The 21053-nt window shown below is 34.6% G+C and overlaps 1 protein-coding gene across 2 annotated transcripts in view; it reads left to right on the plus strand.

Annotated features, from left to right (window-relative positions):
- LOC150001634 (semaphorin-3D) overlaps positions 1–21053 on the plus strand; it is a 204866-nt gene that overhangs the window by 173728 nt on the left and 10085 nt on the right. For both annotated transcript variants that reach the window (XM_090287278.1, XM_090287279.1), the window contains exons 12-16: positions 7801–8023; positions 10300–10388; positions 12199–12240; positions 15032–15189; positions 17611–17675. In XM_090287278.1, the coding sequence (XP_090143404.1) occupies positions 7801–8023; positions 10300–10388; positions 12199–12240; positions 15032–15189; positions 17611–17675 (577 nt within the window). The remainder of the gene's footprint in view (positions 1–7800; positions 8024–10299; positions 10389–12198; positions 12241–15031; positions 15190–17610; positions 17676–21053) is intronic.

Here is a 21053-nt window from a genome sequence, read left to right on the forward strand (position 1 = left end):
AGTTATTTTATATTCTCTTTGAAATCACTATGACCAAACTTGAAAATGTCTAAAATCATAAATAAATATGTAATCTTTTGGCTCTATTACTTTACCTATTTTTAAAAATGTTTGCTCTTTATTTGCATACAATCCTATTAGTAGAATTTTCTACATAATATTTTATATTTAGAGGGTTGGTGTTAAAGTTAGGAACATCATATATGTGATGTAAAAACCTGTTACACAAATATTCTTTCTATAAACTAACTTTATCATTTTAAGTAATTCTGTATTCATAAAAATCAGTGAAATTATATTTCCCAGTGAATCAATCAAACACACTAGTAACATTTACCAAGAAGAAAATTGATGCCCAAAATAAATAAGTTTCCCAATATTTTATTACCAAACAGCAGAATGAAGAGGAATGTTGGAGTTTTCTGACCAGTCTTCTCTCCTTTACTCTAATATTCTCTAATTTTCACCCATTCCTTAAACTCACCTAATTGATATTCCACTGCATGTCCTAGCTGAAATTCACTTCATTTATTTCTACACAATCTTCTACATTATCTCTCATATGTTTTCAACCAGCCTAATTTTGGTAATTTTTGGTTAAATGAAGGTATGAATCTTTGTAATCCCTACAAACCTCCAGTTCAGAAATTACAGTCAAAAACTATTACTGAACATGCCTCAAGATCCAGACACAGTGATAAAGACTTACATGTTATGTGAGTATATCATTTCAACAACATAATAATGTAGATATCTTATGCATGAGAAAAAGTCCAGTGATGAACTGTGATTAAACTTAGATCTACATAATTACAAATAAGTGCTATTAATCTCCATGTCACTCTACCTTCAAAGTGATAAAGCAAACCACAAAAAAACAAAAATAAAAAAAACTTAGTGTTTCCTCAGGGATTGATGTGTTCTCTACACAAATAATAATGAAGTTTTGAAGTCTTATTGCACTTGTCATTTCTTTTATTGTACTTTGGTGGAACACATCAGACTTTAATAAAAACATTGCTAATTAATTTTCTTTCTATCAAATGTCAGAATCTTTACTGAAATCCACTTCCCACTCAAGTTAAAATTTTAAACAGATTATTAGAAACCCTCTTTACTTTTACATTTTCTACAGCCAGGTTAGTTGAGTTTAGCTTCTTCTCCCAGAAGTGCCTTCTGTTGACATTATCACTCAGGTAAATAAACACTACACGTTCAGTGTGCAATAACTACTCTAATTTTTCAGTTTTGACATTAGTATGTACTTCCAGTGACAAGTCAAACCTAAACTAGCCTTGCAATGATAATCATGACCTACAATGTTAATAAGTCTGGAAACTTAAGGATGCACAGGACACATTTACAGAATCCCTTCACTTCAAGGGTTTCTTCGCCCTCTGGTGTCCACATAGCATCTCTGAACAAACTATATTTCGTTCAGATGGACTTTGTAAATCATTAATTGACTGTGGGTCTTGGCATAAGAAGCTCCAAGTGAAATGAAACATGGAGTAATGTGCCATACAGTGAAGGGCACAGGTCAGTTGTGGGAGTCAAATGAGATCATGCCAAAAATAATAGGATGTTAGAAAACTCATAATCTGGTGAAAACTTTTAAATGCAGAAGATTTCTTTTTTGATATTTGATTTTTATAAAATATTTACTTTCTATTTTATACTCTCCCAAGATCCTAGGGGAAAATATCACAATTCTGTTCTTTGCTTTCATGAGTCTGGCTACTTAAGATAATATATAGGTGAGGTGATGCAATATTTGTCCTTCTGTGACTGACTGCACTTAGCATAGTGTCCCAGGTTCATCTCTGTTGTCACATATTGCAGGATTTTCTTTCTTTTTAATGTTGAATAATATGCCATTGTATATATCCCACATTGATGTAGACCAGAGTTATACATCTATGAACATTTAGGTTGTTTCCACACTCAGTGTGAAGGTTCCTCAGAAAGTCAGGAATAAAACTATATGATCCAGCAATCCACTTCTGGGTATTTATTCAATAGAATTGAAATAGTGATCTTGAAGAGAGATCAGTACCCCCTTGTTCTTTGCACATAATTCACAATAACAAAAATGTAGAAAGTTTTTGAAGTTCAAATATTCAAGAAATGCATGTTTCACTATTCATGAATCATTTTGCCAGTTTTTGACAATTTATCATTCTCTTATTTTGTAAAAATAACAAATGCCATTTATACCCATCCTAAATAGTTACTGCTTTTACTGTTAAGCTTTTTAACTTTATTTTTAAAAATCAACACTTACGCACGAATTTCCTAACTAAGGCTCCATTTTGGGGAGGGAGCAAAATGAGATAGTTATAAGTACTGTCTTTTAATTTTGTGACTTGATTTAATTGATTTTATTTTTTGTACATTGATGAATGATAAACAAATTATAATCCCCACTGATAGCTTATACCCAGAAAAACTTTGTCTTTTTAGTAAGAAAAAAAGAAGAAATATCAAAATGTCTTGTAAAAACTTAAGTAAGAATTGTTAAATCTGACCAAAAGTCCAGGTGTGCATTCTAGCTGCCTTCCTGTTCTGACATTTCCAGTCTTTTGTTTGTAATAAAAGGAATGATGCTAAAAAAAAAAAAAAAAAATTGTTAAATCTCAGATAGTCCCTATATAAACATTTCCCCTCTCCATATCTATTTTAGAAATTCAGATATTTAGAAAACTTAAAAATACTTTTTCAAATTTAATATTTATATATTGTTCACTGAGCTACTTAGTTAAACTGGCCCACTGCAAAAATAATCTTAAAGTGATAATGTAGAATAATGAAATTTCTTCTATGTAACATTTCAAATCTTCACGAAAATAGAAGTCCTGCCACATACAACTCACATGTGTTTTTCAGTAGAGAAAATCAAAGGTGAAGGCTAAACAGTTTCGCCCTTTTATAGTAGGGCCCTGATTGTCCCTCTGCTATGAAATAAAATCTCCCTAATGCAGTATGTGGATGTGGATATGTGTATTAGTTTTAATTTATTTCCCAGTAAATTATTAGACTTCCTAACACTATAAAAGACATTGAAAAAGTCACCCAGTTCTTTTGATTCCAAGTCCACTGAAAAGTTCATCATACCATATATGTGACTATGTACCAGCCACACGTTTTAGGAAGGAATTTTTTGCTTTAACATGTCAAAGCATCATTGCTTTAATTAAAACTGGTTTATGATTTTGCTTCAGCAAAGCAAATCTTGGAAGGATTGCATCGCAGAATAATGACACGTAATGTCAGCAACTCAATACCTCTAGCAGACTGAATGTCTGTAGTGGTGCTTAACCTAGAACTAGATTGATTGCTGAGAAAGTCCAGCTTACCCTGGAAACAGAGGGGTTTGAAGTGACCATGGAATCCACAGGTCCCAAAACTTTTGCAGTATCCTGTTTTATCTTCCCGCCTCACCTAAAATATTTGGCTTTTGCACGATGACATATTCTTAGAGAGTTGAGGAGTCTCAAAAATTTAAGTCTCCATTAATGTCCTAAATTAGATTTGAGTTGTAACCTAAGCTGGCCCCATTAAATGAGGATTTTCTTGATTATATCATAGATAAGAGATGTTTGAATGTTGACTTACAAACATAGTGTGCCTAATCAAAGAAAAATTTATAATTTAAAAACAGTATCTTAGGCTCCAACGGGCCCTCGAGGTGGTTTGGGGTTTTCTCTTACCTCTGACCCCTTTCCCTCCCTCCCTTCCTTCAATAAACCTGGTGTAAAATTTTAAAACAAACAAACAAACAAAAATGTATCCTAAACTTCTTTTTGATTTGTGGAGGATTAATTAGACTGGTAGTCTTACTAAAGGGGATTGAAAAAGTATGGAAGTGTTCTCTCTCAGTGTCTCATGCTGTTTTCTCAGTTATGTATCTGAGAAATACGGCTAATGTTTTGTTTGTTTTGTTCTGTTCTAAGTAAGACTTTCCTAATTTGTGGAAAATGTTAAGGAAATCTATTATATAAAAATTTACAGTTTTTAAAAAATAATTTATTTATTTATTTTATTTTTAGAGAGAGGGGAAAAGAGAAAGAGAGGGAAAGAAACATCACTGTGCGGTTGCCTCTCACTCGCTCCCCCAACTGGGGACCTGAGGTGCAACCTAGTCATGTGCCCTGACTGGGAATCGAACCAGTGACATTTGGCTCACAGGCCGATGCTCAATCCACTGAGCCACAGCAGCCAGGAAAATTCACAGTTTTATTTTCTCCTCATCATTTGTTCACTGCATGGCCTTCCACTTACTGGATAACAAATTATTACTTTGTCATTGCTTCTCTAAATTACTGAGGATACCTTTAATTCTGCTTCTCTTGGGGTTTGTTTGTTTATTTTCTTTTTTCTTTTTCATTCTAGTAGGGGGAACCAGAGGCGGGACTAGAATCTGGGCCTCCTGATTCCAACTTCCTAAAACTGATGACTTGGAAATGGAGAAATGACAGAACATCACTTTTATTTCCTTTTAGCTGTGTAGAGGTTGTGTTTCTTGGAAGTGATGAAAGGCAACTGAAGTTAACTTTCTTTTCCATAGAGCCAGCTTTCACTTTTAAAATTAGGTTCTCCAAATCCCAGACTACTTACTGTGTTAAACAATGTTTTCCTTTTCCTGGTATAGAAATTTCTCTAAAGGAAAGGGAATCTTAAAGAAAGAGAGACAAATTTACCTCTGTTTTTGTACCTGTGGCCTTTCTTCTTCTGATACTGAATATAGGGTCTTTGCTTGTCCATAGCTGCTATAAACTGACTCATAGCTGAATAAGCCAGGTCCTTATTCAATGTGCATTTTTTTACTTCACAAATTAAAGTCAGACCTTTTTTTTTTTTTTTTTTGCATTTTTGTTTCTTTTTCCCAGTTTGCTAGAAATGAAAGCCCAGTTTACTATTTTTCCTTGCCCCAATTCTTCCCTCTGATTTGCTTAAAAGTAAACTGCAACCTGCAGAGAATAGCCTGAGGCATTAGGAGGGAAAAAAAAAAAAAAACTTTTAACAGCTGCCTGGTGCCTGGCCAGGGGGCAAAGTTCTATCATTGGATAAAAACCGTTTTTCTCCTCTTATCCATGGCTTCCCCCTGCACTACGAAAGGCCCTCTACAAACGGGTAGATCTGCCAAGTATAACGTGATCACACCTAGCCAGCTGTGGCCGCCAGCCATGAGAGATCGGGCCTGTGCAGGGCTTGTTGCCGGTGCATTCACCCTTTCATCTCAGGTTTGTCTAGACAGATCTCTTTTCTCTTCTTTTTTGCTGGTATTATTTCCAGCAAAACAATGACATTTTAGACTTTTATTTGTTGCTCTTTTCCCTCCCTCAAATTTTAATCTCAGAGTTTTCAAAACAGTAGATGGAGACACAGATAAGCTCCTTGATTTGTTTCCTACAGTCATAGGAGCTAAATTAGTGAAAGTCAGGCAAATGTTAGAAAGCTGGAGGCAGACGGAAATGGACCTCTACAATATATTCAGATGAACCATGCTAATTTGTAGAAATTAAGAGTATATACATACAGAAAAGTGCACTAGATTTTTAATATCTGGGATGTGAAACTGCAATAGGAAAGTTTTATAGGAGTTTCTGAAGGGAAATAGTTGACTGCGCTCATTTGCTTTAGATGTAGCCTTTTTCTACACATCCTCTTTTCCTTTTCGGAATTTTTTCTACCCTGTTTTTAGGCTTACCTGATTCCTTTGCTTGGCATCTTAAGTTATTTTTAGATCTGTGTCTACACAGCTATATAATATCAAAGGAAAAATTCCTCTGGCTTTTAATTAACTACAATAACAATATTTGGTTCAAACTACTATCTTAAACCTCAGGGAGCAACTCTACCAAATCACTTTCCTTTGTGAAAGCAAGTGGAGCAGTGTACCCGAGAGATCACACATAGTAACCTGGAGGGAAAAGATCTTATGCAAACGCTGGCAGCAGGCCATGAGGAAAGCTGCCATAATAAAACATACATTTTCAAACATCATTTTATAATAGTCAATAGAAACCAGGTTTTTCTTTTTTTCTTAGATTTTATTACATTTAAACTTTTTCATCAGTGGTAAACAATGAGGAAAATTTGCTTCTTTGCTAAATGTTTGTATCTTCAATCACCTATACTTTCTTACATTAAAATGTCAAGTTATTTTAAAATTTGATACCAAAAACTGTGACTTCAATATCATCATATTATTTCTTTTGAACTTTTGGCTACTGTAAAACTGCAGCTGCAAAGTCAAAAGATTTTTTTTTTTCTTAAGTTGAAGGGCTGTTTCAAAAAATACACTGCAGGCAAAACCTTGCTTTTGCTTTGATTTTAATGATAGACCAACCACATTTTACCGCAGGCATTATAAGCTATAAGCCCACTATAAATGACCTTTAACTGAGCCTCAACATGCAGCCTCTAATTGGCCAAGAGCTTTGAATCATTTATTTTGAGTTGCAACTTAATCTATTTATTACGGGGTTCCTTCCATTATAGAGTTGACAGCTTTCACTTGGCTGAAGGGTAAGTGCTAGGAGCAGCAACTGCAGGCACAGACTTAGATCCTTAAAACAACATCCATCCAGTTAAGAATATGCTAAGTAATTGCCAAAGGACTAATACTCTAGGATGTTCCTAACCTCTTTGGTTCAGACCTGGGACAAAAGAATAGATATCAAGATAATATCAGTTCATTAAGACCAGATATACAAGATTTTGTGAAAGATAAAGAGATTTTCAAATTAATTTAAAAAACTCATTAACAGATCTTTTTGTACACTTTTTTATTGGTATGTTTCTAATTTAGTGAGCCATTAGTATAAAAATGGGTCAGAGTCGTATTGTGTGACTTTAAAGATCTCTCAGTATCTTTAGTTCCCTGAGAATGATCCTATTGAATGCTTTGACTAAGAAGTATGATACATTCTGTAGTTTTGATAGGATTCTAATTAATGCCTAGTACAAACAGTTCGATTCAGTGTAAATTATTTCCAGCTTGTTAGAAAACGGAAATATGGAAAATGCAGCACATTCTTTAAAATTTTTGTCAATGTCACTAATTTTCTTCTCTATGCCTGTGTTCTAATATGATAACAGAATTATTCTACAGTAACTTATTAAATTTCAATATACTGAAATCATAAAATAGATTTAGAATATAGGACGGGAGATATGTACTTAAGAAAAGTAATTATAAAGTAATTATCTATTCATGTTTTTTGAATAAAGATATCAGTTGATTTGTATTAGTATGAATTTTTTACTTTTCCACCAGGGGGCAGGGTATGCTAACTATTGAATCAGTGACATTAAAGGCAATTTTTAAAAGCAAGAAAATTCCACAGATCCTTTAGGGGGAGAGCCTTTGAGTTGTTTACCATATAATTTTCACACCAGTTATAATTAGATTTTAATTTAAAACTGAAATTTAAATTAGCTAAGAGTAAAGGAAAATAATGGTTTTCATATCCCCACGTTTACAGATTACTTTCTTCATAATTATTTCAACTCAAATTTCACCTGTTTTTATAAGAAATAAAAATCTTCATAGAAACCAATCTTGCTGTGGAAACTTTAGAAAATACTGATAAATAAATGTAATTTGTAATATCTTTGAGAGAGAGGATTGGATTTAGATATATCTGAGGTAAACTGCATTTATTTGGAGGTACAAGTGAGTCCACATTGATCCATCCATTCACTATTTCTTTAATATCAGTGATAAGCCTTTTGACTAGAGGAAAATGGAACTTTCTCAGGAGCATGAACAATACTCCCCTTATTTCTTTTCAGTGTCCAAGCAAAACCTACGACCCACTGATCAAATCCACCCGAGATTTTCCAGATGATGTCATCAGTTTTATCAGGCGGCACCCTGTAATGTATAAGTCGGTATATCCAGTTGTGGGAGGACCAACGTTCAAGCGAATCAATGTGGATTATAGACTGACGCAGATTGTAGTGGATCATGTTGTGGCAGAAGATGGCCAGTATGACGTCATGTTTCTTGGAACAGGTACCGTAGACCAAGATTGCGCTTTCCTTCCAAAGCATTCTACATTCTTACACACACACACACACACACACACACACACACACTTGAAACATATTTATTGGTCAAAAACAAAATGATTTTTTTTTTTAGCTAATATCTAGTCAGTATTTTTGTTGTTGTTGTGCTCAATCTTCAGAAAATTACCTCATCCCCCCTCAGACCCACACCTGCCTTTTTTCTCCTTAGTTATTTTCCTGGGTTTTAAGTGCTTAGAGATTTTTGACATCACCTTAATGGGAATTATCCAGACCAAAATAGGTCCATCTCTTTTCAGGTGGTCACCTGTTATCTAGTATTTCTTAAAATTGCATAGCATGTACTTTTAATCAACAATCATAAATGTCTCCCAACCTTCTTAAATGTTTATCTGAGGTTTCAAAATATATTTGTATATTATGACTGTAATGTGCCTGATATATATTAGGTCCTCAGTACATTTGCTGAATGACTATGGACTAAAATTAAACAAGTAGGACAAGGCAGAGTTTCTTTATTTTCAAAGTTCACATCTCCCTCTTTTTACAGATATATTTGATAGTCCCTACCCTAGCAGATCCTTTCACTCAGTTTTGAGAATCAGTGACTGAAGATGACTTAAAATGGCTTTTCAAAATAGTTAATCATTGCTTTGTAAAGCTCTTTAAGTAGATTATTGTTTTATCCTTGAATTTGTATATTAATTATCACTTTCATTATTGTAGCCTGTTTTATTTATTTATTTTTTATACGCCAACTCAGTATTTATAAAATGGTAAAAAAATATTTTCCAGAGAGAGAGCAATTGCTTATTACACACATCTCAAAAATAAAAAAGTATTATCTAATAATATCACATTAATTCTAATGGCAGTAAATAAAACATGCATCATTAACACAAAGCACAGTGTCTTACTATGTAATTTAATAGATCAAGCATTGCATGATAGAAATTAATGGATTTTCAAGAAGTGAACATTTTTTTTATTGGAATAGGTTTTTACAAGTGCAGAACAACTTTACAATAATTTTATCCTAAAAATATATTGGTTCTGCAGAAGAAATTAGGTTTATTAGGAAGTGTGTGTGTAACAGACCCCAAGAGCTTTCAAGAAAGTAGTCCTACCTGATTACGTTGCAAATGGCACTACCAAGGCAAAGAAAATGAAGTGATGTTTCCAGTTCTACAGAGATCGCTGCTGAAATGTCAAAATTTGAAATAATTAGATTGTCTCTAATTCTAATGAGTTTTCCAATTAATTTCTACTACCTACCCAAAGCTCATTCCTAGGTTTTGAACGTTTCAGTGTCATAAATGCCATTCTGCCACTAGGTGGTACTACCCAACTTTTTACTGATTAAATTATGAGGGTACTAAGATTTTCATACTGACATTTGGAAAAATTATATTTAATATTTTTAAAGATCCCAGAATCATCTAAAAACAGAGATGAATAATCTGGACTATTTTGTGCAAATGGGATTACTATCATGCATATAGATACATTCCCACCCCAGTGCTTAGAACTTGAAAAGCATCGCTTTTGTATAAGTTAATTTGAAATGAGATTTTTTTTTTTTTAACGTTCTTTAGATTGTTTTTCTGTAATAGTTGCTACTTTGTGGAACTGCAATGGAAGATCCTATATTTACGGCATCTTTTCAAAATGTCAATTTTGGGCTCATATTATTGACTTTTTTATAGTCTTCAACTAAACAAAATAATTTTAGACAAAACTTTAGTTTCTAGACCACTAATAATGCTTCTGTATATAAAATAAATTTATTAAATGAATTAGTTTCCTCCATATATGTAATCTTAATGATTTCTCTTTCATTTGTTAATATTATTAAATATATATATATTTTTTGTGGTGAATTGAATATAATAATTACTTAATAAATATTTCTTACATTGAGAGATTTTTTTTACTCTCATATATTTAACTTTTTAAATTAAGCTTCAAAATATTATTCCACTTTGATTATTTCTTCAACCAACATTTAAATAAGACGTATATTTCTTTTGTTAGGAATACACTCCAAGCATGTGTCTTTTAATATTTTCTTTATAAATAAGTATTTTATGAGATAAAAACTATAATATTTCAGAAAGGGAGAATTATATACATTAAGCTTTACTTCTTGCATGCCTTATTTAATCTGATTTCTTGAAAAGCATTTAAAGAAAAATTAGGATGTCATGCTTACAACTGAACGTTGAAGGAGAGATAAGGTAATGGATAATGTATCTTTTTCAGACATTGGAACAGTCCTAAAAGTTGTCAGCATTTCAAAGGAGAAGTGGAATATGGAAGAGGTTGTACTGGAGGAGTTGCAGATTTTCAAGGTAAGACTCCGTCCAGAGTTCCAGGAGAAGAGATGATGAAACGGACTAGGCTTTGACATAGGGCATGTTTTAATATATCATCACTTCTCCTGGTGAATTCTTTGCAAATAAATTTTTTTGTTTTCCTTTTTCTTACACAATGGAAAAAATTATAAATAATTAAGAATAGGAATCACCTTTCTCTGTAGAATAGCATTGAACTTGGGGCTCCTGAGGTGGCTCTTCATTACTGCATTCTCTGAGCTTACAGCCACACAAATTGCCACAGTAGATGAAAGCCTGGGTCTCTTTTACTATCCAGGTAGTTTACAGTTAATAAATTTTACTTTTTAATTTTTGTTCAATTAAATTTGAGAAAACTGGAAGCGTTTTCTCATGTGCTCTCACTTTTCTGTAAGGAAACGTTTTTTTTTTAATTTGTGTGAAATAAGTCTTCATATATGTTAAATCCCCCTTGCCCACCAACGGAGCTAATCGATCTAAAATAATAGTTCTTCAAACTGGGGGAATGCCTTTGACTTTTAACAGTAAATTTGAGTTGTGGCATGCTTTGTAGATCCATAATGAAAATCAATTTTAAAGTATTTTTTAAATAACATTAGAAATAAAATTGTATTTCTTAGAAGAGCTTTTAAAAATATGTTGTGCCTTTTAGAACGTTTTTGTTGAAACCATTTACCAAAATGGACTGTTTCCATGCAAACATCTATTGCCCTAAAAGAGAATAGAGCCTTCCACTGTGAGGGTCCCAAGTTAATTAACGTGCTGGGTTCCACAGGATCCTGTTTACATTGTGAAGATAACAGTGGTCAAGGAGTTAACAAGAAAAAGACCTTCTATCTGGCATCTACCAAAAACAAAGTCTTGGGTGGTTCCTAAGGGAGAAGCTGATGTCAAATATAAATGTGAACCCTGAGGCCAAAAATAAAGCCTCAGCAACACATATAGGTACATTAAAATAAGTCTCATTCAGTGGATGTTTGTGGTCAACAGGAATCATTTGGTTTTCACTGTTAAGATTAAATAACAAACATGTTGTCTTAAATATATAATAAAAAGTTATTGGCTAGAACTTTCTCACTTTAGAATTTTTCCTTCACATAGTTCCTTAAATGTATGACATCTGCTCCTGTCTGTCGATTAGTAAATATTGACTGGTGAGAAATAAATGAATTTAGATAGACAGATTTTAAAAGTTTAAACATTCCATCCTATTTTAGTTTGGTGGCTTTTGTGTTCAAGTTTCTGACTTGATATTGCATCATAGAGCCAGGTTTTCTACAAATAAAACTGGCTCTAGTTTATATCAAGAAAGCATGTGCATCAGTATCTTGCAGTGTTCTATAAAGAACGTAGTCACCCACAAGGAGCACTATAACTCTTCAGAACGCTGCTACTTGAACAGGTTTTTCAACTACCGATCTAAGTAAGAGCAGAAAAAAGTAATAAATAATTGTGGAGATGTTCTTGTCAACACTAGTTTGAATTATATGGAAGCAGTTAAGATAAGCAGAGCTAGAAGAAGGAGAAACCTTGTGGATAACTGGGAATGATTTTCAATGTAGTAGTAGTGTTTCTCATACTGTTAGGTGATTTTTCTTTAATAAGAATTTTAAAGTAACTTTTGATCATTTCTGTTAGGGTCAAATCACTATCCATTGGGAGAAGATAGCAAACAGTAAGATCCGTTCCTCCCCTATATAACAGAGCCTTGAGGATTACTTCATTGATCTTTGGTACAAGATAAAACAACATACTGGCATCTATAAAAGACTGTTTGTGATGATTAACATTTAACTTCTTTTTTCAGCACTCATCAATCATCTTGAACATGGAATTGTCTTTGAAGCAGGTACATTCTAATTTTTGTGTAAAAATTAATCACAGAGCAATGGGATAATTGAATCAAAGTTCATTTTGGGGGGAAATCTATTGAAATTGGAAGTTAAATTATAAATAATAGAAAAAGATTTAGATTATTTATTTTATAATTGGTAAAAGGTTATAGTTTCAGCCTTGCCTTAGGAGAAATAAAACCAAATTTTGTTAATTGAATAATGTATTACCTCCTCCCTTGGCTCTTGAAAACTGAGCTCACTTTTCTAGTCTCATGAGGATGTCTTTCTATCAAGGCCATAAAGTAATTTATGTAGAATACCAGCTTTAATCATTAAAAATGGTTTTTAATCAGGGAGTCTGGAGTCTGTGAACTGCAGTGGCTCATAGCCCAACCGTTAACCTCCAATCTGACTCCCAGATTCAATTTCCTCAACAGCAAAGTTAAAAAATAACATCCACTGCCTAATAAATAAGATGCTGCATGCAAAACTTTAGTCTTAGAGATAGTACATTATAAGTGTGAAGTAATGGTAGGTAATAATAATAACAATAAAATTTAATATGACTTCTCAGTTCTCAGACATGATACTCTTCAAATCCAAGTTGACTCAAAAGATTAAGCCTTGCATTGTCATGTCTCTATGTACCACTAAAGTTTAAGAAAGTCATGTGATAATACATTCAGCATTAAGGTGTTTCTAAAACTCTCTTAGTCTGTTATGCCTAGTATAATACAGGGATTATTAGGAAAAAGATCTAAATAGGTTTCTTCTTCAATACTTTTCATTAATTTGTTCATTCATTCAATATTTGGTTCTTGAAGGCCTACTGCTGTTCTTGGAGGGTACAGAAATGCATGAATGACTTAGCCCTTAGTTTCTGGAGGGTCATGGTGGAGCTGGGAGACAAAAGAGCTGCTAACAATGCAGAGAACAATGGAAGCATCTACTAGGGAGACAGAGGAGACAAAATAATCTAAAAGAAAGTCAGGGATACAGGGGAAGATAGCTAAAAACAGAGATACGTAACCTGAGCCATCAAGGGTGTTGCAGTGAACTGGATAAATATAAAGGGAGATGGGGTGGGGAAGTGTATGCCAAATAGAACAGGAAAAAGTGTGAAGAGTGAGAGACTATAGTTTATTCTAATAAGTTTTGTACAGTTTGAGCAAAGGGCATATGTATGCTCCAGGGACAGGAAGCTAGAAATGAATCTGGGGAAATAAGATAGAGCAAGATTAGGTACATCTTTATATGTCCTGCTAAGAAGTTGCACAATTTTATCTAAGGACAATTGAAATCTTAACCAGGAGGGTGTGGTGATAAGATTCCCTTTTAGGAAGATCAGTCTGATGTGGTGGTGTTGAAGACGGATTGTCTTGGGTAAGAGGTGAGGGTTGTTGGAAAACAAGGCTGGAGACAGCAGAAATATTGGGACACTTACACGTAATCCAGGAAAGAAATGATAAGGACTGCAACAAGGGCAGTGGCAGCAGAGAGGGAGAGGAAATAGATTAGAAGTTCTGTATGAGAGAATGGAAGAGATACAGTGACAGATGAAGGAGAGAGAAGGAAGTGTGTTGGGTGGCTGGGTGCCTCTTGCGAAGGTCGGGTAGCAAGAGTAGATTTAGGGAAATCTGGGTCCACATATTTGTTGCTTTCAAGATACCTCTGAGTCTTTGCAATAAGGAGTGTAAATAAATGAGAATAGAAAAGAGAGTGACTCAGTATTTACTGGAAAGAAAGGAATCATCAAAGGAAGCAGAAGTCAGGCAGAAATAAAAAGGAAGAACCAGAGAAAGTAAAAAGGATTTCAAGTCCTTAGTCTCAAACAGTATAGAACATTGAAGTGAAACAAGTACTAAAATATATACATTGTAGTTAGCCACTAGAAAGTCTCAACTGACAGTTTAATGGGTGGTAGAGGTATAAGACAGATTTCTGTAGGTTTAGTACATATATATTATTTATGCCAATATCCATTTTCTCAGAATGTTTTTCTCCATATAGTTTCACATGGCCCACTAGAGTTGACCATGAGTTCTTGAAGGCCCAGACTATGGCTTATTCACTTGGACCTCACCCCCACCCCCGCCCTTCCCCATTCCCTCACCACCACCACATACACTCAAATGAATACATATAGGAAACAGTGCATTGTTTTCAGGACTTAATCTCAAAATGTAATTTTATTTGCTGGATTTTTCAATATCCTGAAGCCTTTCATTTGTGACATGGCATTCCTTGAGTCTCCTTAATACTTCCTTCACAGTGATACCAAATACTTTTTCCCTCTTGTAACCCCTTTTCCTTCAGGGATCATTGGTATGTACTTCATTAGCAAATGACAGTTAGTTAAAACCACAGGAAAGTTTTATAAATCTCTTTTCAGTCATCTCTTATGTTAGAAACTGTGTCAGATGAAGACCATCAGTATTGCTTATGACATGTGTGCTTGATATAATTTACCAAAGAATATTTGCAACTATTGAGAAGGAATTTGACATTTTAATTCCTCCGTCTAGCAGCTGGTTTTTGACCTTCTTAAGTTACTGCCAAGGTTACTCTAGCCCATAGAATGCTGTCCATTTCAGTATCAAGGTCTTCAAACCACCTTCCTGCCAGGGTAGAAGTGATTGACTTATCTTAATCTTTATTATGTGTCTGTACAAATGTTTATTATGGGCAGGACACCTGAGGAGACAGATCACAGATTTAGATCTATGATGTGGTATTTAAGAAAGGGAAGTTCTTAAGGCTAGTTTGAAAGATGCTGCTAATTCATTTGTTTTGCCTGCTTTGCAGCAACAATTGTACATTGGTTCCCGTGATGGATTGGTTCAGCTCTCGTTGCACAGGTGCGACACTTATGGGAAAGCCTGTGCAGACTGTTGTCTTGCCAGAGACCCCTACTGTGCCTGGGATGGAACTGCATGCTCTCGGTACACACCCACTTCCAAAAGGTAGGAGACACACAGAGTTAATATGGCACCTTCCTTGTTACACAATGAATATGTCACACAAATACTTTGTCTTATAGTTTAAGTTAGAAAAAAAATATTATATAGAAAACATGGTCCATAGTAGGAATATTAAAATTAAAATGTTATTTTATAGTTTTGCATAACACTAAATTTTGAAGAATAGCGAGAATGTTCTGAAATTCTGAAATGTGGTACTTTAAAAAACTGATAAATTGCTTATATTCTTTTCCTTCACTGATATTAAGCATCATTAAAAGTTTGCTTTTCTTTATTACTTTACTCTCACTACATTCCCCCCTTCTTCCCTTCTTATTTCTAAATATGTAGCTACTCATTGTTTTGCATATCATGTGTAGATCTATATGTTTGTAAAACTGGGTTACATACAGTCCAGGCACATCCAGTGACTTGGTACAATCTTACTTTCATAGTAATAACTAACTCGGCCAATTTCTGCAACTCAGATGTACTTAAACATCAAAATGTACCCTGCTATTTGTAGTTCATTGCTTTATGTGTCTTAAAAACAATGCTATCTTGAATAAGTAATCCCCAGCTAGGGATTTATGCCACACACATATGAGTAAAAGTACCATAAAGTTATGCACTCAAAGAGGTTCATTTCAGCATTGTTTTCTTTTCTTTTTGTTTTTATAATTTATTTATTTATTTGTTTGTTTACTTATTTACTTAGAGAGAGTGGAAAGGAGAAAGAGAGGGAGAGAAACATCACTGTGTGGTTGCCTCTCACTCGCGCCCCCAACTGGGGGCCTTACGTGCAACCTAGTTATGTGCCCTGACTGGGAATCAAACCAGCAACACTTGGTTCACAGGCCGATGCTCAATCCACTGAGCCACACCAGCCAGGGTTAAGCATTGTTTTCAATAGCAGAATTAATGGCAACAATCTGACTGCCCATCAGTATGACTGATGCTGACTAAATATATTATGATATAATTATTTTTTAAATATGAAATATAATATTAACACTATTTTCTAAAATATTGTCAAAGTATATTTCCTCTAGGTAAAAAGTCAGAAAATTGTATGTGGTATTATTAAAATCATTAGGTATTTATTAACAGAATAATATAAGAGGTGAGGATATGCACTTTTTCTTTTGAAATTTTACTGATTTGTCAAATTGCAAATTTTAAGGATCACAGCTTGAATGTATAGTACAGTAGCAGATACTGCTTAAAATTAGGAGACATTTTATAATCCTGGAAATCTTTGAATTAAGTGAATGTGGATTATTACAAATTGCAAGTAAAAAGTCATCATTTTCTTATATAGATTTTGTTTGAGAGTACAGTCTTCACAGTGAGTATTGGAGAATGCTTTTCTTTTCTACAAGCTAAAAAATAGGAATAGTCATTAGTTGGTAATGAACCTTCAGTTTGATGAATTGACCCTGTTCCTTATGAAGTCAAGATTTAAAAACATTCTTGACCTATGCACCTTATACCATTATAAGTTTTTCTTGTATTTCCCAAGACTGTATCTGTGATCTTGCTGACATGCCACTGTGATGGTTCCCATTACCAGCATAATGTCCATGTGAGCCAAAAATGTGTATGATTGATTAATCTTGTAGGTTTGTCATCTGGTCAGCACTGTCCTTAGAAACACTCTTGATATTGCAGAAGGTTTGCTATGACTTGTATGATCTTTGAAGTGATGATATAAAATAGCCAAAGCAGATGAATAGATATTGTAATTATGTAATAGTTGTTTAACTTAAATGTAGCAATTTTTATACAATAGTTACTATTTTCTCTTAAGAAAAATGTGTGACTATAATACACAAAACCATTGTTTATTATTATTATCACTATTATCAGTAAATAGTGTATCATCAGATACAAATAGCATCTAGCCATTCACATCACATCAAACTTGTACTTCTATTTTGAGTAACAGTATTTAACTTGTTGCTTAATCACATCTTTGTAATACTGAATCTTCATATTTTAAGATAGTTTGTATTTGTGTATACTTTCTTAACCACTAACTAAGGTTCTTTTACATCTTGTTACTTTCCCTATGACTGATTTGAAAAAAGGGTAGGGACAGTTACTCCCATTTGATGTATATAAAACCTAGATTATATTTATAGTCAGCCTATTCTGTTGTCAAAGGCAGAAAAAAAGAATACTGTAGTATTTAAATAAAATTCAAGTCATCTTATTGTCCAAATAAGATTCATCCAATTAGGATTCTACAACTACTAATATTTGATTTAATGTTACAGTAATTGGAATATTGACCTGCATTTAAGTTGAGTAGGAAGATAAGCATAGTTCTGCTTCTGCCACAGTTGTTAGTGTTAGCTGCAAATTTTGTATATTCCACTTAGCATGCTTGAAGTTCTAAACAGTTTAATCCCTTTTCCTTAGGCGAGCTAGACGCCAAGATGTTAAGTATGGAGACCCAATCACCCAGTGCTGGGACATAGAAGACAGTAAGTATAGGTTTAATATTCCTTTCTCTCATTTAAAATGTTAAGCCTAGTCTTTGTGTATCTTTTCATTATATTACTCAAAACATCTATTATATAGGAAGATCTCATTTTGTGTAATATTTATATTGTGGAAAAGCAACAGGAGATTTTATAAACCAACACCCTGTCCCTGTTCCTACGTGAATAATCCTGGGTTATATCACTGTTTCATGTCTTTTGAAATTCCTATATATTTTTTCTTTCTTAATACTCTATCCTTGTAAAGTTTGAAAACTACTGTTAGAGATAAAGCAGGATATGGACATTTAGCAGAAACTCAAAATTCGCAGAAAAGTCTGATAGAAATGTGGGCTAGGCACTTATTAGAAAGAAGTTTTAGGCACCTTATGTGTTATTTCTATTTACTTATTAATTCAGGTCTCCATTCAGTCAGCAAATACCTACTAGTGACTTGCATGTGCATACAATTGTCTCATATATACTTTGAGACAAAGACACTCAGTAGAGAGTTTACAGCTATTTTGGGAGATGCCATAAAGCACAATCAGCGATAAGGAAGTTTAGCCAAAAGGGAGAACACCAGAGGCAGTGTAATTAGGAGGAGATTTCATAACAATTTGAAAATCTGAATATGAAAAGTACAGAGTGGAGAATGGAGAGGAGGCCTGTTGAGTAAGTGTGCAAACATAAAAAAAGCTGCATAATGATACATTCTAGAGCTTTAGTTAGTTTTTACTGCCAAGCTCTGCTCCCAGAAAATATAGGTGGGCACATGCACACACACCCTGCTGGAGGAAGCACTGCCTCTCCTTCGTCACATTGTCAGTGTTAGCCCACAATTGAATAAACAACCCAAATTTTATAGTCCATAATTTATGACCCAGCAGTGTTTTCATAATTTAAAAATAAAATAATTATTTATGATTTGTAGTTTTATTCTTCTGAGAAATTAGCTGTGGTCTAGAATCACATTTTTACTTATTCTGGTATGTGCGTGACTCACTGTCATGTCCAATGTTTTATTTAAAAATCATCAGTGGATGCTAAATGTACAGTTTTCTACATGTGCATATGAGACTTCTCAGGAAATATTATAGGTATTGAAGAAAATGTATCAATGAACAAAAAATGGAAGTAATCTGCACACAATGCAATACACTGATGATGCATTGTAGAATTGTACATTTGAAACCGATGTAATTTTATTAACCAAAGTAATCCTAATAAATTTACTTAAAAAAAGAAAAAAATCTTTATTCATGGGACTTGTATTAAAGTGTGTATTAGGGAGGGATTAGGCAACAAACATAAAAACGCACAAAATGTATGCTATGTCGGCTCATGATGAATGTTATGAAGAGATGGAAAACACGACTGCCGCCAAAGGCACTTACAGTTTTTCCGCCACTTTACCACATCACACACACCCCGTTTTTGCGATAACCCACTGCAAACAGGCTTTTCTAATCATCATCATCACTTGACCCATTCCATTTGTTATCAAGGTCACCAGCAATTTCTTCCTTGCCAAACCCAATGGCCAATTTTCAGTTCCCATTTTTACTCAATTTCTAACTCTTTCTTCCTTGAAACACCTTCATTACCTGACACCCATGCAGTAAGGTGCTGGAGCCGGTGCTGGAGCCGGTTCTTGTGGCCACATGAGAACTGATCGCTGATTACTTGGGACATTTGTGAGCTGGTTTTGAACCATTGGTAGTTTGAATCAGTCACAGTGGGCACTTTTACACCAGGGAAGTCTGCAAACAGTACAAATCAGGGGTTTTTATTTTCAGAGATGGTGTCCCAGCACACCTAAGTTCACGACACCTTATCTGTCTAATTATCCTCTTATCTTACAAGTTGCTCCTTCTGAGTATTCTTAAGTTTCTTTTTCATCCACCATCTAAACATCCAATCTCTGCCTATTCACCGCCTCGTACCATCAACGTCGATACTACCAGACTCCCGAATTCATAGTCCAGCTCTGAACTTCCTCCGTCTGCAAGACTTGTATGCTCATATACCTTCTCAAAAACCCATCTTAGATGCTGGAAAATCACCTGAAATTGTATCTGCCAGAGGATTCTGGTTACCTTCTCCAAAATTTAACTGTTCTGCCGAATTTCTCATATTAATAAGTAGCACAGATATTCACCCAACTGCTTAGGTCAAGAAAGCAGCTAGGAGTCATCTCTTTATTCTTCTCTTTCTTCTACCTCCTATCACCAACCTCTCAGTAAGACCATTTGGCTCTGTGGCCACAACTGGTTCTTATCACTGCCATAGGTGCCAGCCTAACCGAATCTACCATCCCTCTCCCGTATCCGCTCACCTGGCCTCCCTGTTGCATGCTTGCCTCCCTCAGTCTGTATCCCATTCAGTAGCCACAGTAACCTTTCTAAAAACTTCAGTCAGGTCTTATTACTCCCTTACTTGCAGTCTTTCACTAGCTTCTTAGAACAGTTAGTAAAATCTCCACTGCCTTTATCACGGCCTGTAGAGCTCCAATTGATCTGGTTCCCGGTACATTCCCTGACCCTGTCTCATATCACGTTGCGTGGCTTGCTCACTGACTTTCTCTGTTTCAGAAGCACCATTCTGGTTCCTGCCTCAGCTAGATTTGTGTTTGTTTCCTCTGTACCTGAAAACTCTTCTCTTCTGGTATCCACATAGCTCCATTGTCTCATTATTTAATTCTATGCTTTTATGGGTTAATTTCTCAAAGACACACTTCCTGACCATTTGATCTGAAAATCTGAAATACCCTTCTCCCCTTTATTCCCTAATCTGATTAATTTTTATTTGTACTACAGAACAGTGCCAGATACTGTTTGTTTATTTAGGTGGTTACTTTGTCTCTGTGACTAGAATGTAAGTTTCTTGAGGATAGTGACTTTGCCTGTCATAGCCAGCAGTGTATCACCAGCACCTAAAGCGATATCCGTATGAAAGGCACTCGAGAATGTCTGCATGCCCTGGCTGGGTGGCTCAATTGGTTGGAACATTATCCGATACTGCAGAAGGTTGTGGTTCAGTTCCAGCTAGGGCACATACCTAGGTTTGGGGTTCAATCCCAGGTCATCAGGGTGCATATGGAAGGCGACCAATCCATGTTTCTCTCTCACATCAATCTCCCTCTCTCCCCTCACCCGATCCCTCCCTTCCTCTTTCCTCTCTCTTTAAAAGAAGTTCTGTGTAATGCTTGTATAAAGGGAAGGATATTCAGATGGATAGCATTTGAACTTTGTTATAAGAAGAGAGTCAAATTTTATAAAGCAGAAGAAGTAATGATAATTAAAATTAAAAAGAACTCACATAGGCATGGTTAGTTTGTGAAGATCCCTATGTTATTTTATGGAGATTATATTTACCCTG

This window comes from Furipterus horrens, unplaced genomic scaffold (assembly GCF_987537825.1).
Source record: "Furipterus horrens unplaced genomic scaffold, mFurHor1.1.pri manual_scaffold_9, whole genome shotgun sequence".
Lineage (NCBI taxonomy): Eukaryota > Metazoa > Chordata > Mammalia > Chiroptera > Furipteridae > Furipterus > Furipterus horrens.